Genomic DNA, 10,501 nt, shown 5'->3' with positions numbered 1-10,501 from the left:
CATGGAGTTTATGCATATAACACCATGAGTGATTTGGTACGTTAACCATAAAATCTCACAAGTTTTGTGAGGTGAAGGCATTCTAGGCTTGTCAAATGAATATGCTTTGGGTTGAATTCTTGTATGTGATTTAGACATCAATTTGTTAAGAATACTTTTGGAGCTGGTTTTGGGAGATGAATGAGCAATCACATCTCATATATGTTGCTTTGCCACATTGTGGAATGTTGGCAAGAGATCTCTATGTTTAGGAGGGAAATCATAAGACCAAGGTGGCATGCATGTTATTGATTGATGAATACAAGGAGACCTAATCGGTGATGTGCACAATGATTGACCCAAGAAGAACAAGTGAGATTGGTCTTATGGCTTGGCTTCAACACATGAGCTTGTAAGATATTTTTTGTTGTAATTGCTTTTGCCTATGGTTCTGTGTTGATTTGCGAAAAAATCTTCCCCATGATGCATAAATTGTTCTATGGGAAAAACATGTGGATTGTAGTCTTAATGAGCGTGCTATCATTAAACTAAGCTTGAGGGACATTCTCATTAATGCAAATAACATTTGTGAGTACGACTCTCAAACTTTCTTGGGCTCCTTGACCCTTGTACTATTATTTATTCTTGTTTTTCAAGTAGATATTCCATAAGTTTTGTTCTTAGCCTCATACTGTATAATATTAAAAGATTGTATGTGAATCATATTATGATAGGCTGAGTACAATGTTGGTATTGAGAAAGCATTGGAAAATATAAGATGTAAGAGTGCCAATTGAATAAAGGGAAGTTGCTTAGAAGAAAGAGAAGGCTATGGTATAGAGAAGGATCTCAAATCATATGGGCAAGGTAAGGTCTAATAAAGCTCTATTACTATATATTGACTTTCTTTCATGTGGTGACATTTGCATAAAATGTGCTCTTGTTGTAGGGGTTGGATTGTAAAAATCCTTTGCTTGCACATGTTTGGAAAGAAAAATTGGTACTCAATATTTTTTAGCCACCATCGAGTTGCACTTGGAACAAGGTAGGGACACTAGGTCCTCTCTTTAAGAATAATGCCATGCCAAGAACTTGTCAAGAAAGGAGAGCTTGAAACTTTTTGGATTGTTTCTATCCGTGGATACTCTCTTAAGGGAGGAAGACTAGGTTAGTGATTTACTTTGTCTTTTCGAGGATAATCTCTTAAGGGGGGGAGACTAGGTTAGTGATCTACTTTGTCTTTTCGAGGATAATCTCTTAAGGGGGGGAGACTAGGTTAGTGATTTACTTTGTCTTTTCTAGGACTAACTAATTGATCTAGCTAGACTCACTAGCTAGCTAAAGGGTTGATTGGCCTACCAAGATCATTGATGTTTGCATCATTTCTATTTGTGGAAAAAACAAAGCATAATTCAACACTCACCTACTAGGCACCACCCGTGGAAATGACTCAAGGATGTTCGAAATTGATTTGTTATCTAGAGATATTTGGTACTTGGTTTAACGATAAATAATACTTTGGAAAACCATATTGAATATAGGTTCCATGAAAGAAACTTCGTTGGGCGAATGGTAACCCCCTCCAAATGAACTTTGCTTGTGTCATAGGCACGTGGCATTGATAGGATTGAGTGTGCAAGTGATTTATAGTTTACGGGTATCAAGGACCACAAGGCTATAGTGGTCTCACATGATTGTTTTACTTCAAGTATTGAGACTTGAAGGTTTTTGTAGTAAAAGGATCGTTGCAAGTCATCATTAGGTTAGAGATGCTTGTGTGACCTTTTGAATAATGAATACAATGCTAGAAAATCACAAGGGGTGTCACCAATCTTGTACCTGTCTCATGGGTAGAGACTAGAGCCATACCAGCACATCGAGGCTCCATACACACCCACTCACTGATAACCTTGTTGTTATGGGATTATTACCTCTCTCTATATGGCATAACTCATGCATGATCTATGGAGTGATAGCCCTAACCCTTAGGGTGTCCATGCTAAGGTTGTAACAAGTTTATTTTTCCGTGCCTCAGGTCCGTCCCGTCAATTCCCCGTCCTCCTAGTGTGTAAGACTAAACATACCTAATAATGCTTTATGACCCATACACATCGAGACAGGAAGCCTTTCTGACGTTCTTGAACGACCAACCTCCTCCCTGTGTACAGCAAATTATCTCCCCCAATCCCTAACCCTAACTCCAAACCTAGCCCTAGCTTTCTCGTTTACCAGATACTCTCGCGCTTGCCCTCTTCGCCGAACATGGCAGGGGTGGAGAAACTCTACAAGCACGGCCAACGTCTCAGCGAATCTAAAGACATAGCAGAGGTAGGGATCCTTTCTCTTTGTTTTTGCATGCAACATCTCAAAATTGTTCTGCAGTCAGAACTCTATGCATATTGCTTGATCTTTTGTATGAACCCTTTTTGTAAGCGGATGTTTTCCTCTCATGCATGATCCAAACGCATTGTCTTGTTGCAGAATGAGCTAGACTACCTCAACATCCTGATGCTAGCCAAGTCCAGCAGCAAAACAAGGCAGCTTGCTGCACAGCTCATACCTCGTTTTTTCAAGCATTTTCCCAACCTTGCATCGCGTGCCATGGATATGCAGTTCGAGTTGTGCGAAGACGAAGAGTTGGGGGTGAGTTCCATTGCTTTTTCACTGGCAAAGTTTTCTTCATATGAAAGGAGAAAGGGCACCAGCAGATGGTATGATGGTGTCGTGGAACAAATGTCATGAATTGCACAGCATAATGGCACCATAATTTACACAGCGGTCTTATGGATCGTTGTAAAGTGCATAGCAATGGTATGATGGCTCCATGGACATCGCCATGATGGTGTGATGGCTTATGGACATTGCCATGAATTGCACAGCATGATGGTATGACGTTGATCTCATGCATGTAGGTGAATATCCTGTTTTATAGCTTTGGCTATATATCACATGGCAAACACATCTATTGAGCCATATAGTTACAAAGAAACTGCAAGGTCCAGCGATATTATCACAAAGGGAGGGAAAACCGAGCCACAGTTAACGAAGAGGGTGCCAACCTGGGCATATTATTTACAAGGAAAGTGCAAATTCAAGCAATATTATCACAAAGGAAGGGAAAACTGAGTCACAGTGTAACAAAGAGGGTGCCAATCCAGCCATTTCATCACTAGTTCAATGCATTCTCGTGGAGTTGGCTTTATCCATTGCCTTTGGCAGTGAAGCAGTCGATGTTCATGGATTTAAAATGAGACAGAGAATTCTGACCCCCTGGCAGAACATCTCTTGATCCAAGCTTAGGTTTAAGCGGTTTACTCTGCAACACTCATGTCTCAAGATGGAGGTGCCATTGTTTGAGAAATACTGCTATCAGTCTGCAAATACAGTTGCAGTTCCATGTGATGCTGCAAGCAAGCTAAACAATGCAGTTTATTGCAAATGGAGGCTTATTTGCCATCAGGGTTGGGGGAAATAACAGGCCTTTTGAACTGGTTCTGCAAAAAAGAAAAAAGGACTAACAGGCAGAAGTTATTCTTGGGAAGTCTAAGAGAGGGTGGCATTTTTGTGATTAATGCACTCTCAGTTTTGAGTAGAGACAGGATTCAAGCAGGGGGTTGACAGGGAGGTTTGGAGTTTCAGTGTTTGTATTTTTTAGTTCTAAAGAAACCCTTTGGTTTTCCTTTCTTCCTGCCATCTTTGGACGTAGGTCTTTCAGCAAGGGGAACTCAAGTGCCTTGATATTTAGAGACATCTGTAGCTATGAAGCTAGGACTGCTTGGACTGAAAAGAAGGTGACTATCTTATTATCTGCCGACATCACTGACACTCTGCTTTTGTAGCTGTATGAAGATAAGGGTGAACAGGGACAGCCAGGGGGTGAACTGAGACTTTTCTGCAGGGTGCCTTGATATTTATAGAAATCTATGCCTGTTCCTGTGAGGTTAAGACTGCAGCAGGCTGAGGTGTTCCAACCTTGCTGACATACTTCAATAGCAATATGAAGACAGGCCTTTTAACTGGCAAAGGACAGCTCGATGCCATACCTCTCTGAAGGGGAAAAAGGGTGAACTAAGATTTGTTTCATCGTCAAACTTTTTGGGCTGTTGTCTCATCAAAGGTATGGCCACTCTCATCAAAGGTATGGTGGCCACGTCTTCGGGATGGTAGCCCTTAACAGTGATTCAAGAATTGCCAGGCAGGTTGTGCATCAAACAGGGAACTGTTTCTTGCCCATATCTTTCTTCTCTTGTTAAAGGATTACTTGAATGTAGATCTCAGAGATAATTTTTGCATGGTTCATTTTAGTCAGTTACCAACCTAATACTTTGTATGCTAACAGAATTGAATAAGGTCATGAAATGGAGTCCACAAGTTATAGCACAATTCAACTTTTTTCAGTCCTCTTGCCTCTTTTGCGCCCCTAATGAGTTTGTTTGCTTATCTGTGTATCTCATGCAAGAAAAGTGCCATGCATCTTTGGTCCTCATATTCCATGACTTGGCAAAAGGACCAAATCCCTCCCTGAGTAGACAGCTGAAGCGGCCTCTAATAATGTAGTATGCTGGGCATTAAAGGATGGTGTGCTCATAAGTCTTGACTCTTAATCTCATGAATGTTACATACCATGCTTACTTTTAGTTCTCGATGCTCTTGTGTGGGTGTCACTTACAGCCTCAATTTGGAGTCTGCATGATGACACTGACTGGTCCATGGAAATTTTGAGCTTGTGTGACATGAAATTCTTGGATATCCTAGTATCTGGATAAACCCATCTGTGGTCACTAAGAGAAAGGTCTCAGTACAAACTTAGAGCCCAAAGAGAGTGGGAAAGAGGGGAGCCTTGTTTCAACCCAACCGTGCTTTGAAAGCCGTCACTCTGTGAACTCGGACAGTGATCTTTGCAGTGTGCTACGACCTCATCTTCCATTCCTATAGAGACCAGTTGAGTCCATTGGACCGTTTTGAAGACATTGTAACAATTCAAGAAGCAATAGTAAAGCTTTTTGTCCCATGTGTTATGGTTCTGAGTGTGGAGATGTAACATGCGGAAGAACAGCCTGTATTAAGAACTGTGCAAAAATGCAAAGATGAACTGAGAGAAGCTAGATAAATGTTGCTGAAAATAGTGTTTTCTGTATATATGTATCAAGATGTACATAGATCCTGGCCAACATGGCCTCCAAATTCCAATAGGAAGCTCCTATGCCTATGACCTGTCCCACCTATGAGGGATCAGATGAATACTGACTGAACTGACCGTTGCTATTTATAGCTCATGGAACTGCCCCTACATCTACCCGACTGCTGTTGGCCAGGTCCTTGGACAATAAATTACCAAAAATCCCATAAAAGTAACTAGTCAATGCCTAAAAAGGCTCCTAACCCTTAATATTTTTTTAAACAAAAAAAAAAGGTTAAGTATGTCCACATCTGTGCGTGTGACAGGAGATATGTTCTAGTGTGTAGTGGTTGTGCTGGAACTGTGTTTTTCTTGTGGCATGAACTCCCTGTCGCTCTGGCCAATATGGTCTATGAAACCCACCATGGCATGATTAGATGTAAATTAAAAAAGTAAGTGTCCATTTCTTGGAGCACCTTCTTGATGAAGGCAGCAATGGCAGTAGTTTTTCCCTTCTGTGAAAGGAAAGTGTGGATGTTGTCAGTCCACTTATTGATGTAATGGAATTGTGGGTATTGTTGCACTCCTCAACTGTTTGCTTTGAAAGTAAAGTCACACAATGTGAGAAAAGTTCGAGGAGAGTTCCAGGAGAATGTGCTGCTTAGTCTTCCGTGTTCCAAAGGAGGATATTTTGCATATCCTTTGTATGGCAGATTCACCATGCCATTACCCTTGTCTTCATAGGTGATGAGAGCCTAGTTGAATGGAAGCAACTGTGGGAATGGCATATTGTGACACTGGATCTTTCAAAGAAATAGCTGTAGTGGTGGTATTTGGAGCTCTTCCGTCTTTGCAGTGAAGAAATGCTTCATTAACAGATGGATCCTTTGCAAGTTTGGACTCCATAATGGTAGAACTAATGAAAGCCAGTGGGCGTGTAGCCTAGCGGCATGGGCTTGTGACTTGGGGAGGGGAGAATCCCTGCCGCCCCCTGTTGTTAACAAGATATAGTGCCTTTAGGTGGGAAGACCAAGCTGCCTCCGGGAAGGTACCAAGTTGTGACTACAGAAGGATCTGCTCAAGGGGAAAACACCAAACATGGTAGAGCTAAGGACCATGAGGGGAGAAGTGAATTTGAATCCCTGCGGGCCCCCGTTGGTAACAAGTTATAATGCCTTTAGGCAGGAAGACCAAGCTGCCTGCGGGAAGATACGAAGTTGTGACCACAGAAAGATCTGCTCAAGGGGGAAAAACCAAACATGGTAGAGCAAAGGACCATGAGGGGTGCGATCTCCAATGGGTGGAAGTTCATAGCTGCAACTTGGATGAAGATTTGGATATGTTTGCTAATATATTTGAATCCCATTGAAACAAAGTGAGGAGTTTTAACTGAATGTTTACAAGAAAGTTAAGCAACCATTGTGAGAATAAATAATGATGTGTACAATTCATGTGTTGTAAGCAGTATAAACTAAAAAAATCTTTTTTTAACACCATGGTTTGGATGTAGTTGTATGGTTTCTCCATGGATTACATACCAAATCTGTGGCTACAGCTCATGCTGATGAAATGTGTCTGAGTGCAGATACGAGTGGATTACATGCCAAATCTGTGGCTACAGCTCATGCTGATGAAATGTGTCTTAGTGCAGATACGAGTGCAGGCAATTCGCGGTCTTCCTTTTCTTTGCAAGGATGCACATAAAAATCTACCAGAGATTGTTGATGCCTTGGTGCAACTACTGAGTGCAGGTATGCATCTCTAATTGCTGTGTATTCTAGTTTTTCATAACTATAGCTTGATGTTATGCTACCTTCTTCTATTAGAGGGCATGTGTGTGTAGCTGAAGGAGGGGGTCCATGAGGCTGTTCCAGTCACTGGTATCCTAGTAGTGAAAAATTAAGACCAGGTGGTATGTTCCTTACAGATGAAAAAGATTGATGGCTTTGTTGTGCACACCATCACAGTAGTCATCTTTAATCCATGGCATCAAATTTTTCCTAGGAAAACTTATTTATTATCATACAGATAGCAACCCTCTATAGATGTAAAACTACGTTCCTTATTTTGGGGGCCCGCGGAGTGGGGATTACATCTACCCATCATCTCTATCCAGGATCCAATTGTCAGCCCACGATGAGCAGTTGAATGGTGACCTTGCAGGGGCTTGAGAGGCATCACGAGAACCCTGTGGGTTTTGACATTTTATGCCGAGCTCTAGCCCTGCAGATCCATGATTCAGTTGCATAGTGCACGAGCGTGTTTGGTTGAACGTTCCTAGGCAGGCATTGTGTGCTCGACCCCACTTGTTGCCTATTGTGTGAGAGAGATTTTTATTTTTATTATTATTTTTTTGGGGGGGGGGGCGCAAATTAAAGCAGTTAATGGAGGAGCTTCGCGTAAAACCAAGGTGAGCTTTCAAACCAATGGATTAAGGCTAAATAATTACTCTGCTAAGGCTAGCGTGGGCTGGAAAATGTTGTCAAAGTCATGTGAATAGAGCCATGAGATGGGGATGTCAAATCCGAGCCATATGATACAAAATGAGACCATCATCATCATACAGCCTATGGAGCTAACTCCCCGGTAGGAGGAGGGGGCCATTGTCACATGCACCTTGCACTGGAGTGCTATGTGACAAGCTGGCTCTACCATTCATCAGTAGGAATCACCTTTTTTAGGAATATTTTGTTGTATGCTGTGGCCCCATTGTGAGCCCTCAGTCCAGGGTCAGTCAGGCATTCCGTAGGTCAATCTGCGAGCCTTAGAGGTCAGTCAAGTGTCAGTCCTCTTAACCCACTTGGAGAATTATCAGATAATGCATGTAGTGTGAGCCTTAGCATTAGGTTGCATTAGGAGCATTTAGGTAGCCTTGGGGCCAGGCCATGGCATGGCCAGCCCATAAAGGGCATCATCCAAGCCTTAGGTGGGGTTGGGCAGCGAGTCGGCTGTCCTAACTCAAGCCCATTGGCTGGCGGCCAGTATCTTATGGCTGTTGGCCAGTATCTTATGCTATCCAGGACAGGTCGGGCAGCAACAGGGAGTCGGCCAAGTACAACAGGCAGCATCTGAATTTTTGCAGCATTTAGTGCTGTGATTTTGACATTAATTGTCCATTGCTGCTGCCCGACAGCATCTGGCATGAACCAACCAGCAGTCTATCTCATATATAAGCAGTTGCTTCAGTCCCCATAAGTCATTCAGGTATTCATCAAGTTCAGCATCAGTACCCAGCAGTTCCAAGCATTGCTAGGTATCCTCGAAGGGCTAGCTTCAGCATTCGGCCAACATATGTGCATCCCTCAGTTTTGGGTTGCATAGTGGTCATTGAAGTACCATTCAAAGGAGCTTGGACAACATCTGGATCAACCTGCGTTGGGTCTACCTTGTCCTTGCGTCCAGCAGTCCTTAGTCATCCTTCATTCTCATTGTAAGTTTTCCAAAGATTAATATAAGCAAATACTCTTGCTTGCAGGGGGGCCCTTCAATGGGTAAATTGGGACCCAATACTGTGTTAGACTCTTATCTGCTACTCTCTCTATCTAAGTGGAATTGCACAGACTCATGGGTATAAAGAAGGCTTTGTTGCGTGTTACGACGACGACCAACCTTTTGCATGCTACATTGGTATTAGAGTTGTAGGTTGTAACCCAACTTGGCTACCCTAAAGTGAGAGCATTGCGTGGATGGTAAAATTGCGGTCGGGAAAAACCATCTAGGCCTCCACAATGTTAGGAGAAACATCGTCACCAAGTTACAAGGAAGATATTGAAGAGGAATTCTATAGGGAAGACACACCGCCTACAAGAACATTTTCGCCAAGCAATGAAGATTTTCATTAGATTGCTCTTGGAGCAAAATAGGCTGCGAAGGCAACAAATTGAAGCCAAGGAGGAAGAAGCGGCACAAGAAAAAAAAGCTAAAGAAGATGCTGAAAAAGCTAAAGAAGAAGCAAAAAGGCCCATGGAGTAGCAATGACATAAAGAACGGCTAGCCAAAGAAGCTCGCCGTGAGGATGAATGAAGGGCCGAGGAAGCTAAATGCAGGGAGGAAGAAGACCGAAAGCAGGTAGACCAAGCTACCCGTGAAAGGCTTCATCGTGAGGCTATGCAACTCCAAATTCAGTAGTTGATAGCCGTTATGGAGGCGAATCGAATGTTTTGTCTATTCTCCCTACACTGGCGAACCAAGGCGCAAGTTCCTCCACCACCTCAACCACCACGCTCAATCGAACTTTCGTACGTATGATGGTGAGTGTGATCATGCTGCAGTTTTACAATTCATTCATCAATTGGTGGATCTAAAAGCTTAGCCAAAGGAAAATATGCGGTCACTTGGTGGTAGCATCGGTTGAGTATACATGTAGACCCGTACACAGGGGCTCCACAGTATGTATGGGACACCTTTGTGTCCGACCTAAAGAAAAGGTTTCTCAACTTGGAGGATGAGTTTTACAAACTCTCCCAAAATGGGTCACCCGTGCTAACTTACTCTAATAAAGTAATCACGTCAGCACAACAGTTAGGTATATCCGAGGAGGAGAAATTGAAACAATTCATTAGAGGTTTGGATACAAACATTAGGTTTACTGTCACAATTTTGAGCCATAGTCTTTATGACAGGGCTCTCTCTTGCACGGAATCAGGAAATGATCAGGTAAGCCTAAGCAACCCAAGACTAGCTCCAAACCCCAACAACAATCATCCACAACCCAACAATCATCATCTCAGGGGGGGGGGAAGGGAGCTCAGAATAGCAAAGACAATAAGAAAGAATCCCAGAGCACTTCAGGAGGTAAGAAGGGTAAGCCCTTTGCACCTAAGAAAACACTTGAGGAAAAGGCCAAAGAGGACATTACTGGTGGATATCCCCAACTAGAAGAGCAAACACGGTATAAGGGGGAGAATAGATGTTTCTTTTGGCACATCGTGGGGCATGGTTAGAAAGATTGTACCAAGTGGCAGGCTGTGCAAGTAGCCAAGGTCTTTGCCTCCACATTAGCCACCACAACAGCTACAACTACACCTCCCGCATTAGCCACCAATGCAATCCAACTCTTGCCTGCCTTAAACGCCGTATCCACGGTGGTATTTAACGATAAGCAGGAGGGCGAGGTTGAGGAGCAAAAGAAAGCCCTCATTCGTGCTTATGGCACAGCAAAGGGACAACAATTCATTGTTCTCTTTGATATGGGTAGCTCTAAGGACGCCATTTCTCCTCAGTCAGCTAAAAAGATGAGTTGTACTCTTGTACCCTATCATCTGGACGTAGACTGGTTCACACCAGGTCTTCACACACACATCTCTCATAAGGCTTAACAATTCTCATCTCACATAAGGCTTAACAATTCTCATTCATGGTTCAAAAGGCCACATTTCAGCGAGACTTCATTGTCTCACCCCT

General features: G+C 42.9%; 1 protein-coding gene across 4 annotated transcripts in view; it reads left to right on the top strand.

The window, feature by feature from the left end:
* The first annotated feature begins 2,054 nt into the window (after positions 1-2,054).
* Positions 2,055-10,501, top strand: part of LOC147641797 (apoptosis inhibitor 5-like protein API5) — a 30,717-nt gene continuing 22,270 nt past the window's right edge. The window contains exons 1-3 of one of the 4 annotated variants that reach the window (XM_086799779.1): positions 2,055-2,307; positions 2,461-2,622; positions 6,684-6,849. In XM_086799779.1, the coding sequence (XP_086655905.1) occupies positions 2,242-2,307; positions 2,461-2,622; positions 6,684-6,849 (394 nt within the window). In that variant the 5' untranslated portion in view covers positions 2,055-2,241. Of the gene's footprint in view, positions 2,308-2,460; positions 4,179-6,683; positions 6,850-10,501 lie in introns of those variants that run through there. The other 3 variants (XM_086799789.1, XM_086799802.1, XM_086799798.1) reach the window with 3 other exon arrangements.

The sequence above is a fragment of the Cibotium barometz genome, chromosome 1, assembly GCF_041138505.1.
Source record: "Cibotium barometz isolate CiBa-2024 chromosome 1, ASM4113850v1, whole genome shotgun sequence".
NCBI classification, from domain to species: Eukaryota; Viridiplantae; Streptophyta; class Polypodiopsida; order Cyatheales; family Cibotiaceae; genus Cibotium; species Cibotium barometz.
Note: the sequence above shows the minus strand (reverse complement) of the source record. Positions and strands in the feature narration are given on the sequence as shown.